General features: G+C 43.7%; 1 protein-coding gene across 1 annotated transcript; it reads left to right on the top strand.

The window, feature by feature from the left end:
• The first annotated feature begins 4809 nt into the window (after positions 1-4809).
• LOC114453297 (zinc finger protein 780A-like) lies at positions 4810-19135 on the top strand. Its single transcript, XM_028433111.1, has 9 exons — positions 4810-4821; positions 8992-9249; positions 12333-12695; positions 13448-13482; positions 13587-13708; positions 18012-18105; positions 18216-18339; positions 18504-18563; positions 18733-19135. Exons 2-9 carry the CDS (start codon positions 9222-9224, stop codon positions 18780-18782), a joined length of 876 nt encoding a protein of 291 aa, XP_028288912.1. The 5' UTR covers positions 4810-4821; positions 8992-9221; the 3' UTR covers positions 18783-19135.
• Positions 19136-20670: the final 1535 nt, after the last annotated feature.

Consider the following 20670-nt stretch of genomic DNA (forward strand, 5'->3'; position numbering starts at 1 on the left):
AGCAAGATAATGCACGGCCCCATGTTGCAAGGATCTGTACACAATTCTTGGAAGCTGAAAATGTCCCAGTTCTTGCATGGCCAGCATACTCACCGGACATGTCACCCATTGAACATGTTTGGGATGTGCTTGACCGGCGTATACGACAGCGTGCACCAGTTCCCACTAATATCCAGCAACTTCGCACAGCCATTGAAGAGGAGTGGACCAACATTCCACAGGCCACAATAGACAATCTGATAAACTCTATGCGAAGAAGATGTGTTGCACTGCATGAGGCAAATGGTGGTCACACCAGATACTGACTGGTTCTGAGTCCCCAGACCGCCAATAAAGCAGAAACAAAATGCACATTTCAGGGTGGCCTTTTATTGTGGGCAGTTTGAGGTACACCTGTGCACTAATCATGATGTCAGATCAGCATCTTGATGTGGCACACCTGTGAGGTGGGATGGATTATCTCAGCAAAGCAGAAGTGCTCACTATCACACATTTAGACAGATTTGTGAACAATGTTTGAGAGGAATGGTAATATTGTGTATCTGGAATGAAGTTTAGATCTTCAAGTCCATCTCATGAAACATGGGAGCAAAAACAAAAGTGTTGCGTTTATATTTTTGTTGAGTGTAGAAACACATTAAATACAACTACACATAGAAACACTAAGCTTAATAATGTTATTGAAGTGGTGACGGTCACACGTCCTCCCACAGTTCATCAAGCACACAAGTTAAGATATATTAATCATAATAACCTCATAAAAATACACACTAACACACACAAACACATAGAACAAGGTAACAGAACACTCAGGTGTGGATTGTTTAACATACGATCCCTACACTCTTAAGTCGCTCTTAGTTAATGATTTAATTGTTGATCATCACACTGATATACTTTGTCTCACTGAGACTTGGTTACAGGATGAAGAATATGTTGCTTTAAATGAATCAACTCCGTCTTGTTATATTAACTGTCATGTTCCTAGAGTTACAGGTCGTGGAGGAGGAGTGGCAGCAATCTACCGCTCCAGTCTTCAGATGAATCCTAAACCTAAGTCTACTCATACTTCTTTTGAGAGTCTCACTCTCAGCCTGTCTCACGGAAGCTGGAAGAAGTCAGAATTTGTTTTACTCGTCGTAGTGTATCGTCCACCTGCTGCTGCTTATTCAGAGTTCCTGCTGGAGTTTTCAGATTTCTTATCAAGTTTAGTGCTTAGCACAGATAAAGTCATTATAGTGGGTGACTTTAACATTCATATGGACGTCGACTCCGACAGTCTGAAGATTGCCTTCAACTCACTTTTGGATTCAGTTGGGTTCTCTCAGTTAGTAAATGAACCCACACACTGCCACAGTCACACCCTCGACCTGGTTCTCACTTACGGCCTGGAAGCTGAGAACCTGCTAGTATGGTCTCAAAATCCTGTTCTTTCAGATCACTCATTAATAACCTTTGACTTCTCTCTTTCAGACCTACCAGCACCTAAGGAAAAGGTCTACTACAGCAGATGTCTGTCTGAAGACGCCGTAAAGCAGTTTAGGACAGCAATCCTACCAGTACTCCCCACAGTCCCAAGTACTGACGGGGGTACCAACTTAAATATTACTCCTGCAGAGCTGGACCGCTTTGTCAACAACACTGCAGACACACTACACTCAGTCTTAAACAGGATTGCTCCACTGAAGAAGAAGAAAACTACAAACCAGAAGAGGCTAGCTCCGTGGTACAACTCAAACATCCGATCACTGAAACGGATTACACGAAGGATGGAGAGGATGTGGCAGTCCTCTAAATCAGATGACTCCCGGAGGGCCTGGAGAGACAGTCTGCTGACGTATAAGAAGGCCCTTCGCAAAGCTAGGACAGCCTACTATTCATCACTAATAGAAGAAAACAAGAACAACCCGCGCTTTCTCTTTAACGCCGTGGCCAGGCTGACAAAGAGCCACGGCTCTGTGGAGCCTCGCATTCCTGCAGCTCTTAGTAGTGAAGACTTCATGAGCTTCTTCACCGATAAAATCACCACTATTAGAGGACAAATCAACCACAATCTCTCTGTGACCGCTGAGGACGCACCGCCACTTCTGGAAACGGATCCTGATCTAACTCTGGACTGCTTCGCGCCCATCGGCCTCCCTGAGCTGACCACCAGCATCAGCAAGTCTAAACCTACTACCTGTCTTCTGGATCCGATCCCTTCACGGCTCCTCAAAGATGCTATTCCTCTGATCGGAGACTCTATATTAAGACAGATCAACTTGTCTCTGGAAACAGGATATGTACCACAGGCGTTTAAAACTGCTGTGATCATTCCGATACTTAAAAAACCTTCACTGGACCCGGACGTCCTAGGAAACTACAGACCGATGTCCAACCTCACCTTTATCTCCAAACTACTCGAAAGAGCTGTTGTAAGTCAGCTAAACGACCACCTGCGTAGGAACAGTCTGCTCGATGCTTTCCAGTCTGGTTTCAGAGCCCATCACAGCACAGAAACAGCACTGCTTAAAGTCACCAATGACCTCCTCATGGCATCGGACCGGGGTCTCGTCTCTGTACTCGTTCTACTGGATCTCAGTGCTGCCTTCGACACCGTAGATCATCACATCCTGCTACACAGATTGGAACACGAGATCAGGATTACAGGAACAGCACTGCGCTGGTGTAAATCATATTTATCTGACAGATTTCATTTTGTTCACACTAACGATGTGTCTTCCACAGGTACAAGGGTTAACCACGGTGTTCCACAGGGTTCTGTGCTCGGACCGATCCTGTTCACCCTCTACATGCTCCCTCTAGGAAACATCATCCAGAAGCACGGCATAAACTTTCATTGTTATGCTGATGATACCCAGCTGTATTTATCCATGAAGCCTGAAGAAACGGAGCCGCTAGTCAGACTACAGGCGTGTCTAAAGGACATAAAGGACTGGATGTCCTCCAACTTTTTACTATTAAACTCGGACAAGACTGAGGTCATTGTTTTTGAACCGAAACATCTCAGAACTAGTTTATCAGATAATACTTTCTCTCTGGATGGAATTACTCTGGCCTCCAGTATGACTGTGAGGAACCTTGGAGTTATCTTTGATCAAGACATGTCGTTTGTCTCTCATATTAAGCAGGTCTCCAAGACCGCTTTCTTTCACCTGCGTAATATTACTAAGATCAGGAGCATCCTCTCTCAGAGTGATGCTGAAAAGCTCATCCATGCTTTTGTCACTTCAAGACTGGACTACTGCAACTCTTTATTGTCAGGATGTCCACATTACTCCATCAACAGTCTGCAGCTGATCCAGAACGCAGCAGCTAGAGTTCTGACAGGAAGCAGCCAAAGGGATCATATCTCTCCTGTTCTAGCGTCTCTTCACTGGCTCCCAGTGGACTCAAGAATACACTTCAAGATCCTTCTTCTAACCTACAAGGCTCTTCATGGACTTGCTCCATTGTATCTGCAGGACCTGATTGTACCATATGTTCCTAATAGGACACTCAGATCTCTGAGTGCAGGTTTACTAGTAGTTCCTAGGATTCATAGAAGCAGAATGGGAGGACGAGCTTTCAGCTATCAGGCACCGCTATTATGGAACCAGTTACCAATCTGGGTCTGAGAAGCAGACACTGCCTCCACCTTTAAGACTAGACTTAAAACTTTTCTGTTTAGTAAGGCGTACAGTTAGCCTTAGACCTAGTGTGTAGCACAGCTATGCTGCTCTAGGCCTACGTTGTCGGGGGGCACAAACATGATCCACTGAGCAGTTTCCCTCTCACCCTCTAACCTCTCCTTTTCTCTCCTTAGTCTGGCTCACACTGGTCTCAAGACCTGGATGATGACCTGCAGTCCGGCCCGTGAAGTCTCTCCTGCTCTACGTTGTCACGCACAAACACGATCCTCTGAGCACCCTCTGACCTCTCCTCCACTCTCCTTAGTCTGGATCATACTGGGTAATATCGTCTCATAATCTGTGTTTACTGTCTTCCTTGTAGTTCTGTGCCTCGCTCTCGCTCTCTCTCTTTGCAGGTCTCAAGACCTGCATGCTGACCTGCAGTCTGGTCCCTGATCTCTCCTGTGCTCATCGACTTCACTAGCCCCTGCTGCTCATCCTTGCTACCAAATTACTATTCCTACTTATGGACTGACGATATATATAGATATCTATTACAATATAATCACTGTTTCATCTTGCTGTCATGTTTGCTCTGTACTTTATCATGTTTGTATCATGCTTGCTCCTCTCTCTCTCTCTCTCTCTCTCTCTCTCCTTCATCCTCTCTCTCTCTCTCTCTCTCTCTCTCTCTCTCTCCCTCATCCTCTCTGACTAGCAGCAGGACTGGTTCCCCCTTAAGTTGACGGGTCCTGCTCAAGGTTTCTTCCTCTTAAAGGGAGTTTTTCCTTGCCACAGTGCTCTTAGGGGGGTTCCTGTGAAGCGCTTTGAGACAATGTCTGATTGTAATATGCGCTATATAAATAAAACTGAATTGAATTGAATTGAATACTCCAGTCCGGTAGGTGGCGGTAATGCGCCTTGCAAGTTGGCTAAATTGAAGAAGAAGACGGAGGCGGACGAGGGAAAACAAAGACGAGCACAGCGACTGCAGAAGTTGAACAGAAGTGTAACTACTGTGAGTGTTTTATCATCTGAATGGCTGCTGTTGAGTTTCTGAGAGGTTTTATCAGCGAGCGGCTAACTGCTGCTGCTGCTGAAATATTGGGAGTGTTTGAACAAACTATCGTCCAGTACGAGGAAGAGCTGGACCGTCAGCGCAAACTGCTGGATATCATCCTGAAGCCTGAGATAAAGCTACACAGAATAGGTATGTAAACATGACAATGTCACGGAACAACAACGGCTCTGTTTTTAAATGCACATTCAACATATAGTGTTTCTAACAGGAGGACACTGAGTTCATGAGTTTAGCTACAAATGATTTCAGATATTTCTTCAGGGGTGCATCAGCACATGTGCATTCTGGCGTCATAACCCTTAGCTTAGCTTAGCGTAGTGTAGTCAATGGAGTTCAGTCTATCCAATGTGAGCAACATGTTCAAAACAACACGTGCTCTCTATCGGCTGGGTGGGAGTGTGCTCACCTGTGTGTGCACGCACGTGTCTGCAGTGTGTGTACGCGCATCGTGCCGCTGTGCTCAGACAGAAATGACATGCTGCCGGTCAAATAAGATAAATAACATAAGGCTATTTCGTTTAATTAATTTAAAAGAACAAGGAAATGATCTGTTCTATAAGAAAGGTAATTTTAAATGACATCTGCTATGATCTCCTGCTAGAAAATACCCCCCCCCCCAATATAATAGCAGGGGAAACACTGGTAGGTAGGGAATATGTTGTTCCATACCACTCCTCTTTTACGATGTGTATGAATTTCCTTCATGTTGATTTTGAAAAAAATAAATCTGTATCAGCAGGTCAAACCCAGTGAAAAACTGGAAATTGGAATCTGCCCAAAATGGCAATTAGTACATCCCTGGTTAGCATTAAACAGACAAATAATATCAACAGATTACTGTTGAGGTCAGCAGCACAACATGTATATTTAGGTGCTAACACACGCAGTCTGAAACTGGAGAGATTAACATGTTTGTGCTGCTAACTAATTTAAAACTAGGGGTGGGCGATATGGCAATATTTTATATCACGATTCTTTAATTGTAAAATCACGATCACTATTTTATCACGATTTGCTTTTACATTGGCACTAATTTGCATGTTTCTGTGTAAATGACTTAAGGTAGCCTCACTTGTTAAAAACTATCTGTAGTTTTAAAGGCAAACGACTCTTATAACGTGCACTCAGTATTAGTTTTCAATAAACGTGAAAATAACAATTACAGAACAAAATAAAGTTTTATTTCAAATAGGTTAAAAAAAGACTAATGTAATTCTGTATTAAATCAACAATCGTTTAACCGACTGAAGTGTGCCTCCTAAGGTTAAACAATAAATACAGTATGGAGATTTAAGTAACTCTTAAAGTTCAATGTGATTTAGAACACATGGTCAAACTTTAATGGGAATCATATCTAAGGAAAAATGGACCTACTGCTGTCACTGTGTGCCTGCGTTATCATTGTTTTGGTATAATGTCATTAGCTGTTGCCTCTGCATCTGCTGTACACACTAGGGTTGGGCGGTATTAAGGTATACCAGCAGGGCACACAGGTAGAAACGGTATTATTTTTAATACTATTAATAAAAAAAAGCAATCCACTTACATAAAAAATAAGGATCAAATATTAAACATATTTTATTTGATGCCTTGTGTGGTTGAATCTTCAGTTTTACTTCAGTAGTATAATGTATTTTACTTTTGGTGATGTTTGATAAAGTTTATGTTGTTTCCATTAGAAAAACTTGGCAGTGGAAAATGTGATTGGCAGGTTTTCAGTTTACCGGACAAGTGTTTTTATTACCATGCGTAACTTCTAACATAAACACTGCACAAGGCTCTTAATACGGTAAAATTCCTGCTCCTACGCAGCACACGTCACACACAAAAGGTTGAAAATGCAATTGTATTGCAAATTCTGAGCACAGTCGTGGTTACCTGGCCTAACGAGCTGATAATGTTCAGGGAAGAGGGTGCACAGCATGACAATAGATAGAAGATCAGTGTAGCTGACTGTAGCAGACCTCTGGTCTGTGTGAGTTTAACTCTGTGAAGGTGTGGATGGCTGTCTGCAATAATAAATCCCGTCTCCTGGTGTTTAATGTGCGAGTCGAGCCGCTGTAACACTGTGATCAATACTGGGATTCATTTTTATCGCCACCTTTTGGACAGACACTCTGTGCGCCGTGTTTCTCCTTCCAGGAGCTGTTTGCCAGCTGCTCATCTAAACTGTCCATCAATGACGATGGACTTCTGTGTGTTCTGCACCTGAAGAAGCTATTGCGCTTCTCCACATTCATCATGCCCACAATAAATTCCGACCAATCACAGCATGGTTGACGCACAGCCTTGAGAGAAAAAGTTCCCAGGCCATGTGTCCATGAGAGCTGCACAACGGGTTGTCCGAGAGAAAAATTACGTAATTTTGTGGGCGTGACATCGGCAGGGGGCAGGGAGTTCTCTGTTCTCGTGGAGTATGGAGCCAACTTTAGAATAGCTGCTGACGGCAGAAACGGCAGCAAACCTGAATATAATGACCTGATAATGTTCAGAGAGGTGGGCGCATACGTGCTTGTAGCATGATAATACATACATATACACACGGTCCTCCCACAGCAGCTCATGCTGCATGCGAACACACACACATGCACACACAGAGGCTTAGAAGCAGTGGTGGAGGAAGTACTGAATCTTGGTACTTAAGTAAAAGTACAAAAAAAGTACAATTACCAAGCATAATATGTACTTAAGTAAAAGTGGAAGTGCAACGTCAACAATCCTACTTAAGTAAAAGTCTTAAGTACTTTCTTTTAAATGTACTTAAAGTATTAAAAGTAAAAGTACTCACACACCGAATATATATTATTTATTTCCATTGCAAAGGATCAGAACAGGTTAAAATAATCAAAGAAATCATCTGAAAGGTAGGGTAGGTGATTTTGAAAACTCAGTGAGTCAGCCAGATTTCAAAAATAAACACACGCCCCCTTCTCTCGGAGCCCACCCTGAAGCCACGCCTCCCAATCACATTACCTGAAGATGAGCTGCGGTCTGTGACTTTGGCCATCATGCATGTACCTCTCTGGTGCGCAGAGCAAGAAGAGAATGACAACCAGCCAATACCACCACCCGGAAGGGATTGGCTGATGTTTTTAGCGTTTTATAGCTTCCACACATGATTCATATTCTTTATTTTAATGCGAAACTGCCGAACTAATTGATTGTAAATCGGATTGTAAAGAGAAGTTACACTAATTTAACAAAAAGTGCATCAGAATTAAATCTCCTACCCTACCTTTAAAATTAAAATTGACAATGTGTAGTTAATTTACATTTTCAGTACAGAAATCTTTTAAATGTACCCAGAACCAGCTATGGACAAGTCTTGTGTGTCATGAGGCAGGCTGTGGGCATCAAGTGAACAGAGAGGCTGCTAATAAAACACAGGCATTCAGCATTTTTACTGTGTAAGTATTCCTGCTGTAGATTAATGTTATGATTAATGGATGGACTTGACAGAAAGCAGCTAACTAGTTATAACTGAGCCAGTGCAGTGAGGCATTATAGAAACACAGCTTGCAGCATGACACCACCTTCATTCAGAGTCTGACCTTACATCAGTCCAGCAGTACACTCCAGCACAGCTGTATGAACACAACTATATTCATAAATGTGCTTGTAACTATAGACATTTTAAAATTTGTAGTGGAGTGGAAAGTACAGATAATAGCTGTAAAATGTAATGGAGTAAAAGTATAAAGTATGCACTATTATTTTTACTTAAGTACAGTAACAAAGTATAAATACTTAGTTACTTTCCACCACTTAGAAGATGCTGCTGCCAGCAGAAACAGCACCGAACATAATCATGAAGTTCGTTTTTGGGACCAATTCCTCTGTTTTCTTTTCATTTTCAGCCGTAGCTTCCTAACAGGGACATGATGTGACGGTAAAAGGTGTGTTCATTTTTCACTTAAGCACTCCGAAGGGTTAAGAGCTGCTGTGGACTATAGATGTGGAGTTTGATTTAAAAACAGCCACAGTCAGTCACAACTTCTGAATAAATATCTAAATGAAGGCTCTAATATTACCAAAAAGTAAAACCAATTGTACAAACAAAGAGGGTTAAGTGTATCATTCGTTTTAGTATGAGAAGGTGCTGATCTGTTCAAAGGCTTGAAGCAGCTTGTAGGAGCAGCAAAATATCTACAAGGAAGTCTAACAAGTCCAGTTGTCCTGCTTCAAGCTTTTAAAAGGAAATGACCTGGATGAATCATTGAGGTTCAGGTTTTGACAAAGGAGCTACTATCATGGAGATCACATAAACTCTCTGTTTTCTTCTGTCCCTCTGACCTGCAGATCTCCCTCAACAACACAGTTGTCAAGTGGAGGATGTTCTGGCTGACCAGCAGCTCTGTAACCAGAAGAAGAACTCTATTCTGGACCAGGAGGAACCAGAACCTCCACAGGTTAAAGTGGAACAGCAGGAGGTCTGCACCAATCATGAAGGAGAGCAGCATGTACTGAAAGAGGAGACTGATCCCTCTTTAGTAACTGCTACTTATAATGGACCAGAACCAAACTATGACATGGTTCTCTCTTACAAAGCTACTCAAGGTAAAATGTCTCTAAAATGTCAAACTTGTAGAAAATCCTTTCTATATCAGTCAGAACTTAACATTAAAAGTGTTTTTTTTTATCTTTGTCAGAACTTTTTATCTTTGTCAGAACTTGTCTCAGTGTGAACCTTCTCTCATCCATGAAGAGCACAGGGCGCCAATGGTGAATCTGCCAATCTTGGTGTTCTCTGGCAAAAGCCAATCCCCCTGCACAGTGTTGGGCTGTAAGCACAAGCCCCACTTGTGGATGCCAGACCCTCATACCACCCTCATGGAGTCTGTTTCTGACAGTTTGAACAGAAACATGCATGTTAGTGGCCTGCTGGAGGTCATGTTGCAGGGCTCTGGCAGTGCTCCTCTTGTTCCTCCTTGCACAAAGGAGGAGGTAGCGGTCCTGCTGCTGGGTTGTTGTCCTCCTACGCCCCCCTCCACGTCTCCTGGTGTACTAGCCTGTCTCCAGGTATCTCCTCCATGCTCTGGACACTGTGCTGACAGACACAGCAAACCTTGTTGCCACAGCTCTCATTGATGTGCCATCCTGCATGAGCTAGACTGCCTGAGCAACTGGTGTGGGTTGTAGACACCACCTCATGATACCTCTAGGGGTGAGAGCACTGACAAAATACAAAAGTGAGCAAAACGTCAGGCAGAAAGGATGAGAGCAGAGAAATGGTCTGTGGTCAGCACCTGCAGAACCTCTCCTTTATAGGGGTTGTCTTGATAATTGGCTCTCATTTCCACCTGTTTTCTGTTCCATTTGCACAACAGCAGCTGAAATTGATTCACAATCAGTGTTGCTTACTAAAGTCGGGCATACACTGTGCGTTTTTTGGTCCGATTTTGGCCCGAATTTTGAGTCGTATGATTTTTTTGGGTCCGGCCGAATTTCAGCTTTGTCGTGCGTCTTTAATCGGGCAGTGTACCGGAGGTCACGAGAGGCGATTAACGTTGCACGAACGGCATTTGGCTGATCGGTTGAATTTCTGACATGTTTGATATTTTTGTCGCCCCTCGTGAGAGTATCGTACAGTTTAAGCAGAGATACGGCCCGAAGGCTGTGTTTTTTCCCCCACTGCGCATGCGTTTGCCGAACACGGTCGACGTCACTGCGCCTACACGAAATTGTTTCAGATGATAACAAACATGGCGGCGCCCACATGGCATTGGACAGAATTTATGGAGGCTATATTTGATGAGCTGAGGCAGCAACACGCAGCACAGATTGTGACTGACTTAGATTTTTCCTGTGAAACAGCAACAGCTCCGGGTTAGACATGTTTAATTTCTGGTTCAATGTGATCACCTGAGCACCTGAATTCGCGTGTAGCGTGAGCAGTGATGTTTCAGCCGACCATTGCACCGTACAGTGTGAGCACATACATCATGAGCTTTGACTTGACATCGCATGCGTTTTATTCCTACTGTGTGAGTTGGTGTTAAACACAGACTTCCCCAAAATCACACATACACAGGTATTTGAAAAACGAAGACTTTCGTTTGTGCCTTTTATTTACACATAAACTGAGTTTTCGCCTCTGAAAACCAATCTTTCTAAAATCGCCGGCAGAAGTTTGAATGTGAACTGACAAAAATGGAGAAAAACTGAGTTTTTGTGGCACTTTTTTGTGTAGGACGGCTGCCACAGTAGGCTGTAGTCTAGTCATGGAAGCAAACCGGGGAGCATTTGCATTTCTGTTGGTGTCGGCACTTTGTACGTGTTTGCATTTGATACAGCTCCGCTTACTGTGTAGAGGAGCAGAGACATGTTAGGTCTCCCGGTTCAGCAATTTTGGAACAACTTCTGACACAGAGAGCCAGACTGCGTCGATAAGGCTTCTGATTGGCTTGCAAGGCTTTCTCCTTCTGCCTACACTGCCACCCACTGGCTTGGCGTAGTCATGACGGCTCTTGGGAGCGTATTTATGCGGGTTAATGTAAACGGAAACTTTTTTTTGAAAATGATGATGTGTGTACAATGTTGTTTTGGAAAACGGAGGGAAGGAAATATTCGTTTTTTAGAATACTCGGTTATGTGTAAATGGGGGAGTGTTCCCTTTTTTTCGAGCAGCGTATATTGGCATTGGCCAAAATCTGCGCCGATTTAAAGTCAGGCACACCCACAGACAGCTGTGAAGGACCCCAAGCCAAAAGTCTTGGAAGAATCAATAACAGTCCTGGGGGGCGTCCTATGGCCATTTATTTACTATGTTGCTAGTATACTAAAGCTAAACATCTTCAAGGAACTCTAACAAGTCCAGTTGTCCTGCTTCAAGCTTTTAAAAGGAAACAACCTGGTTGAATCATTGAGGTTCAGTTTTTCACAAATGGGGTTGAGCACTGTGTTCGATACTAAGCTGTGCAACATGACAACAGTTTTATATTGTTTTGTAACTACTAGAGTATGGCAATTTGGCTTGTAACTTGTAAGCAATCTGTTAATAACAAATAAATGCACAAAATTAACATTTAAAACATGGTTCTAGTCAATGATCAATAAATTATGGTGTTAATTTTAAAAGTGTTGTACCCACTTATTATTAGTATGACATTTTAGCAGTAAACGAAGGGGAAAACATCCTGATGTCGGCACTAAAAATCAGCCAATCGGTCATCGGCTGACCCTGACCTCTAAACATTGGCATCGGTTACAGAAAAACCGATATCGGTCGATCTCTACTCAACAACATGAGTTCAGTCATGCAGTCGGGGGAAAAAATCAGTCTGGACCAAATTGAACCGACTGTCATCCAATTCAAAGAAGAGATCAACTGTCAGGGTCTACTGCTTAACATTATCCTGACACCTGAGATAAACAGACAAACAAGCAATCCTGTGACTCATGTAGGATCCTAATTAGAGCTCTGTGCTACATTTGTTAGGCTCAATGATGAAAACTGTAAAAAAGATGGAGTTATTTTGCATGCAAAATTCACTGAAGCCTTAAAGGAAATACACAGTGTTTACCTGTGTGAGTTCACTAGTCATGACTTGTTTGCGCTGTGGAGGCTGCAATTGTTTTGAACTACAATGTGTTTTCTGATCCTCACATTCTCTGTTTTCTTGTTTCTTTTGATGCTCCAGCTCTCACGCAACAACACAATTGTAAGGAGGAAGAGCTGATTCTAGCTGATCAGCAGCTCTGTAATCAGGAGAGGAACTGCAACTGCAGCCTGGACTGGGAGGAACCAGAACCCCCACAGGTTAAAGAGGAACGGCAAGTTCTGTACAGCAGTGATGAGGGAGATCAGCAAGGACTGAATGAGGAGACTGAGCCCTCTATAGTAACTGCTGCTTATGAAAGTGACAATATTGAAGCAGAACTAAGCTGTGGTGTGGTTCTCTCTCACAACTCTCCTCCAGCAAAAGAATCTCTAAAATGTAAACCTTGTGGAAAATCCTTTTCATGTCAGTGGAAGCTTAAGAGACATAAAAGAATTCACACAGGTGAGAAACCGTTTTCTTGCAGTACATGTTTTTAGTGAAAAGTTGCCATGTCACCTGACTTGACTCGAATCAGGGTCAAGTTGCAAATTTGAGGACTTGAGACTTGCATGACTACTGATGAAAGCCAGGACTTTGACGTAGACTTGAAACAGAAGACTTGAAATGACTTGACTATTTAAAATGAAATATCTGCATTTTTTTATGTTAGATTACGTTAGGAGGAAGTACTTTGTCGCTCCTGGGGAAGCAAATTTTGGTTCCTGTTTCTCTCTTTAAGTCCGACATAGGGTGAAGATGCACTGGGTGTCAGGACTGTTTATGGGGATATTCGCAGTCACATTTTTCTAGATATTTACAATACATGGATATATTTCACGGCTGTACACACTGCACATGTTCTGTGAACACTAGTAAATAGTAGCACTATTGTCGCTGTTTATTGAACATCTGTCACTGAATAGCCATTGTTGTGTTACGTTAGCATACTGTACACATATTCAGCCTGTTGTTCTTTATTCTATTGTTATAATTATAACTTGAAAAACTCTGTCGAAAAATGTGACTTATACCGGTATATGTTTCTTTCTTTTCCGTTACAAATTTTTTGGCTGGTGCGACCTATAGACCAGAAAATACGGTAAAAGTTGTAAAAGAGCATAGTAGAATGGAAAAAGGTTTTATTGTTTGAATATGCTCAGCTGTTTATCAACATTCTGACCACTTTTCTTCCTTAAATCCCTCTAAATCCACAGGTATCCCTGTTTGGAATTACCAGTTTGGAAAGATGGTAAGTAGAACTAGAGAATACTTTGTGATAATTTGCTGAGGATGCAGTGCCTTTTGATTACATTTTGATTAACAATTGGGTGTATTATTTTTAACTATCTGCAGGGTAAGAGAATATGCGGATTGTGTTTTCGGAGATACACCAACTTAAGTCAACACCTTAAAGTGTCCCACACTGTGCCTAATCAAGATGAGTTCAGACTTCTCTTGCAATATGGGAGTGCTCGGTAAGATTAAATAAAACATGTTATTCATGTTTATGCATAGATATACCTGATCACATACATCCACTATAATACACTGCTCAAAAAAATAAAGGGGACACTAGGTCTGGGGAATGGTCAGGCCAGTCCATAGCATCAATGCCTTCATCATGCAGGAACTGCTGACACACCTGCAGAACCTCTCCTTTATAGGGGCTGTCTTGATAATTGCCTCTCATTTCCACCTGTTGTCTGTTCCATTTGCACAACAGAAAGGTTCTTTCTTATGAGCTGTGTGCTGCTCATGGTTTCCTTATCTTAAAGGGTAGCCACTGTTACTCTTAAGGCAGTTCAGGCTCTGCACTTTACTTGCACTTCACATGCATCATAAGAGACCCATTGTGAACAAATCCACTGTTCCACATCCTGTTTCAAACAAGTCAGGCTTTAATGACAGACATCCTCTGATTTACCACCAGATTTAGTCACATGGTTCTGAAGACATGGCTGAGCAAAAGTTATCAATAGATCGATGTTACACCGTGTGGGCGGGGCATCGCCACAAAGGTGACCCTTGGCCATCATAGAGAAAGCTGGTGTTTCTTGATTTAATGATCCTGTCTCCCTCTTACTCTATCATGACATCAGCCCCTGTGCACCTATTCATATCCCCTTATCGTCATATGCGGGCGTGGCCACATGGCTCAGCAGCGCCCCCTAGAATGAGATCTGAGTCCCCGTTTGACCTACAGCCATGAAAATCGGTACGCATATGTATCACCTCTAGATGACAAAAAAAGTCTCTTGGAGGTATCCTCTAAAACGGCCCCCATTTGGAAAAAAACACGCTGTTTTGCATTTTTCACTCCCTGCACTTTTGCAAACTCCTCCTACGGAATTTGTCCAATCCAGCTGAAAATTGGTCTGGTTACTCTTAAAGCATTAGGGACCAAAAGTTATCAAAAACGCAGCACTGCCACGAATTTGACCCTTTGCCAACACACAGGAAATAGATGTTTTTGTGGCTTTATCTCCCACATAAGTTAGTTAAAGTGAGACGCCAGCGCAGAGGGAAGAGAGCTGGTGCGCCTCCGCAGACGTGGGACGTGCACACCATTACCTGAGATTTTTCTCTCTAACGTCCGCTCACTTGGCAACAAAATGGACGAGCTGACACTGTTGATGAGAAGGAACAGGGACTTTTCTTCGTCTTGTGCTTTGTGCTTCATGGAGACCTGGCTTTGTGAACAGATACCGGACTGTGCGCTGCAGCTGGAGGGATTCCAACTCCTCCGAGCGGATCGCCACAGGGAACTCTCTGGTAAAACCAAAGGTGGAGGTGTCTGTTTCTATATCAACTGTGGTTGGTGTACTGATGTGACTGTGATCTCCCAGCACTGCTCTCCTGCTCTGGAATACTTATTCATTCATTGTAAGCCATTTTACTCTCCACGTGAGTTGGCTTCTGGCCGCTGTTTACATCTCACCCGGTGCGGATGTGCACAAGGCTCAGCGTGCACTTGCGGATCAGATCCTGTGTTTGGAGCAAACATATCCGGACTCCTTAATTATTGTCCTTGGTGACTTTAATAAAGGAAATCTGAGCAAAGAACTCCCAAAATACAAACAGCTGATTAAATGCCCGACCAGAGAGGAAAACACACTGGATCACTGTTATACCACAGTAAGCGAGGCTTATCGCGCAGTGCCCCGTGCTGCTCTTGGACTATCTGACCACGTGATGGTCCATCTGATTCCTGCATACAGACAGAGGCTGAAGCTCTCCAAACCTGTGGTGAGGACATCTAAAAAGTGGACCAGCCAGGCTGTGGAGGACTGGGAGGTGTTCAGGGCTGCCACTGATAGTCTTGATGTATACAGACACTGTGACGTCATATATTCAGTACTGTGAGGACAGTATTGTGCCAACTCGCACCAGAGTGAGTTATAACAATGACAAACCCTGGTTCACAGCTAAACTCAGACAGCTAAGGCTAGAGAAGGAGGCTGCTTTCAGAAGTGGGGACAGAGACTGCTACAAACAGGCCAAGTACAGGTTTAGCAAGGAGGTGAGAAGTGCTAAATCACTGTCCTCTGAGAAAATCCAGCAGCAGTTCTCTGCTAACGACTGAGTGGGGGGCTTTGGGCTTTTAGTTGGTGATCTGCCTCAGTCCTTTCCACGCAGAGGCAGATCACCAACTAAAAGCCCAAAGCCCCCTGCAATTAGCCAACAGTCTGAATGAGTTCTACTGCCGCTTTGATGGACTATCATCCAGCCCTGACACCTCTCCATACCCCATCAACATGGACATCCACATCAAAGACACCTCATCAGAGTCCTCCTTGCCGCCCAGCTGCCCTCTCAATCCTGGAGGAGGATGTTAACAGGCTGTTCAGGAGACTGAACCCCCGCAAGGCTCCTGGACCTGATGGTGTGTCCCCCTCCTCCCTAAGACACTGTGCAGACGAGCTGACTCCAGTGTTCACAGACATCTTTAACACCTCTCTGGAGTCATGCCATGTGCCAGCCTGCTTCAAATCCTCCACCATTGTTCCAGTTCCCAAGAAGCCAAGGATCACTGGTCTTAATGACTACAGACCTGTGGCACTGACGTCTTTAGTCATGAAGTCCTTTGAGCGCCTGGTACCTCAAGACCATCACAGCCCCCCTCCTGGACCCCCTGCAGTTCGCCTACAGAGCTAACAGATCTGTAGACGATGCTGTCAACCTGGCCCTTCACTACATCCTGCAGCATCTGGACTCCCTGGGAACCTATGCTAGGATCCTGTTTGTGGACTTCAGCTCTGCTTTCAACACAATCCGCCCAGCTCTCCTCCAAGACAAGCTGTCCCTGCTGCATGTTCCAGACTCCATCTGCCGGTGGATCACTGACTTCCTGACAGACAGGAGACAGCATGTGAGGCTGGGGATGAATGTCTCGAACACAAAGGACCATCAGCACCGGTACCCCCCAAGGCTGTGTACTTTCCCCTCTGCTCTTCTCCCTGTACACCAACTGCTGCACCTCCAGCTGCCAGTCTGTCAAGCTGATTAAGTTTGCTGACAACACCACCCTCATTGGACTCATCTCAGACGGGGATGAGTCTGCCTACAGGAGGGAGGTGGACCGTCTGGTGTCCTGGTGTGCTGACAACAACCTGGAGCTGAATGCCCAGAAGACAGTGGAGATGACTCTAGACTTTTGAAAAGTGCCAGCTCCATCACCCCCCCCCCCTCACCCTGACAGACACCCCATCTCCACAGTGGACTCTTTCCACTTCCTGGATACCACCATCACCCAGGACCTCAAGTGGGAGCTCACCATCAGCTCCCTCATCAAAAAGGCCCAGCAGAGGATGTTCTTCCTGCGGCAGCTGAGGAAACTCAAGGTGCCAGCCAGGATGATGGTTCAGTTCTACGTGGCCATCATTGAGTCCATCCTCACCTCCTCCATCACAGTGTGGTACGCTGGGGCCACTGCCAGGGACAAGCACAGACTGCAGCGTGTTGTGCGCTCTGCTGAGAAGGTGATCGGCTACAGCCTGCCATCTATCCAAGACCTGTATGTCTCCGGGACTCTGAGGCGTGCAGGTCGGATCACAGCTGACCCTTCCCACCCTGGACACAGACTCTTTGAGCCACTCCCTTCAGGCAGGAGGTTATGGTCCATTCGGACCAGAACCTCACGCCACAAGAACAGCTTCTTCCCCTCTGCTGTTGGACTGTTGAACTGTAATTAATGCACTGCTCTGCACTGTCACTTCACAAGGTCACTTTAGTACCACTTCCACTTGTTCATATAAGGGTCTATGTTTGCCAGTACAACCGCCACTCATTTTATGTTCTGTTCATTGTCTGTTATGCCATGTCAATTTAGCCTTTAGTTTATTTACCTTAATTTTATCTTAGTTCTATCTGATTTCATGTTAATTATTATATGTTCGTATGTATGCACCAATCACTAAGGCAAATTCCTAGTAATGTGAATCCCCTTCACTTACATGGCAATAAACACGATTCTGATTCTGATTCTACTTCATCCTATGTGGATGAAACTTTACAGTCATGCTGAACATCTGACTGCACGCATTGATATGCTCATAAGCTACAGTCACTGCGCCACCTACTGGATGGGGGACTGTCTTTTGTATATGTGTGTTTTGGTGTACTCTTCTGCCCTGCAGACCACAGCTCGTGTCGATACCAGGAGAGAGAGGATGTGGGACGATAGGGGGCAGCGGCTGCGAGTCCCACAGATTGCAAGGAGTGCAAGGGCCCGTCATCGCTGCTTGCAGCTTTAATATGAATTTGTTTTTCCCACCACAGAACCCCCGAGAAACTGGACTGCCAAATATGTGGCAAGAACAAGCTTACCCGCCTCGATAAGCACTTACAGGAGTCACATAAACTATCAGCAGATGTAAGTATATTAAGTTAGTTTTGATTTATCAAAAACATGTGTAAGATCTGTAGTAAATCCAGTGTTTGTACATTTGACTTGTGTGATATAAGGATATTTAATGGTGACAGGAACGAGAAACAATCATGAGGCAGGCCAAGAGAGCAGTCGTAGTCAAAAAGTTGGCGGCACTGCGGGAGTCACACCCTGAAATGCCAGTGGTATCAATGTTGGACCTCCTAGCTGGTGATGAAGGTACATGATACAATATGGTACAGACACAGATGCCATAGTACAAGGGCCCATTCAGTGCTTGCAGCTAATTTTTTTTATGGCTTTCATGTAGCATAAGTTATATACAGAAATTTGGAACCGTGGGTTATACGTTCCAGTTTTATATCTATTTTATCACATTGCAGATGATGACTGTCGTCTTCTTGATGAGGAATTTCCCATGGACTGTAATAATGAGGAAAATGGTAAGGTTCAAGAGGGATCAAGATTTAAAGAGGTTGAAAAGGTTGCGACGAACCATGGCTTAATCCCCAGTGATCTTCAGTCCAGTGGAATCAATCCCAACAACAAATGTTCCACCCCGCCGCCTGGTCAAAAAAGTGTAAGAAGTAATGAAGATGCATTCTCCTCTAGGGAACCCCCTGAACGAATGCCAGAAGTCTTCCACAGCATCACTCATATGAAGGTTCCAGGTGATGGTGAGGAACCGGTCTCTGGACATGACCTTCTTGAGGATTAGCCAGGTGAAAGATGTTGTTGGCACACCAGAATGCCCATGAACAGTGAGATGCCAACAGTGATAACATTCAGCCTGTTAGCTCAGTCCACTTCCCAGCAGCAATATTTTTTGCTGCATTTCTGTTTGAATTGGCACATATTTTTTTGACAGCAGCTCAGCCAAAGTACATACCAAACAGCTGTGTTCACATACTGTGTTAGAGGTGGCTGCACACCTAGTCTGGTTCAGTTTTCCAGCCACCTAAATCACCAGGGAGTACCTCTGACCTTTCAGTTGAATATGTTCCTTACTTTTCTCTGACTCAAAATAAAAAACTATAATAAAAAAAAAAAACATTTCATAAATATACTTACATGTCATGGGCCGGATCTAGCCCATTGATGAAATCAGCTTCATCTCAACTGTCTGTCCGACAACTTCGTCCGTCTGGCGTAGTAATTAGCTTGAAAGCCTCTTGCCAGGTGCACCACCATTCGGCACGGTGGTGGTTTTGTGGAGCCATAGGTGTGTGAGAGTGTGGTGTCTGGTGTATGTTAGCTGCGTGTTTTCCCCCGGAAAAACAACGTCCCAGAAGGATGACGTCATAGTTTGTTTCAAGATTCAAGAAGTTTATTGTCAAATGCACAGCACTTTACAGTTACACTCATAGACATATATATATATAGATGCCGCATTGAACTATGCAATCTCACGTCAACACCACCGCCATCTTGCAACTGGCAAAAAGTGGAGCGACAGGACAAGATGTCACAGTCATGTTCTGCATGGAATTTAACTGTTTTACATCACAAACGAGATCCACTGGCATAACTTGTCACAGGTAAGATTGGAAATGTATTTACGTATGATTGTATTTTCCTTTATAAAGTCATTTTCAATCCAATCCAACTTTATTTATATAGCACTTTAAAAACAACAAGGTCGTCCAAAGTGTTGTACACAGCCTAACAAGGTTAGATTAAATCACTATTAAATAAATATAAACTTGATAAAACACAGGAATATAAAACAGTACAATAAAAACACCAGTCAGGAGTAAGAACAATAAAGCAAAAGTCAACTCAAACTGAAAAACCATAAAAAAATCAATTTGTCGAAGGTGTTCCACAGTTTAGGACCCGCGACAGCGAAGGAACGGTCCCCCCTGAGTTTTCGCTGTGTTTAGGGGACGACCAAGAGAGACTGGTCAGCTGACCTGAGAGAGCGAGCAGGGCAGTAGAGCTGAAGCATGTCAGATGTTCTGAGGGGCGAGACCGTGAAGGGATTAAAAACAAATAGTAGAATTTTAAAATCGATACGAACGCGAATCGGGAGCCAGTGTAATGGCTTTAAAATCGGAGTAGCCTAATGTGCTCTCGTTTCTTAGTTCATTTGTGGCCATTACTGTTAATTCTCCGGTATAATACCGTGAATCCCCGCGCTGAATTCCCAGCTGTGAAACCAGTCTCAAAACAACCAAGAAATCTTTCATATGTTACTAAATTGGACCGAAACAAAAACTGTGATTGTTGTTATTTGTATTATTTGCAAACTTTTATCATACTATGTAGGCTTCCAAAGGATAGAAATCTGAGAAAGCGATGGGAAGACCAGAGGATTTTGGAAAAGGTCAGATAGTAAGGATCAGAACCGGAACTGTTCCTTCAGTCTTAAATTTCCCAGCTCATCTCCACAAGGTCGGTGTTTATGCTGTCAGGATGCTAACATTCAGTGCCACACCATACTGAAAAAGTGTTTTCTCTTCTGAATGAGAAGGAATCATTTTAATTTCTATTTTATATCCTTGGCTTTAGCTTGTGTCTACCAGGACAACACAGACCTCAAAGAAGGCA

The sequence above is a fragment of the Parambassis ranga genome, chromosome 20 (genome assembly GCF_900634625.1).
Source record: "Parambassis ranga chromosome 20, fParRan2.1, whole genome shotgun sequence".
Classification (NCBI taxonomy): Eukaryota; Metazoa; Chordata; class Actinopteri; family Ambassidae; genus Parambassis; species Parambassis ranga.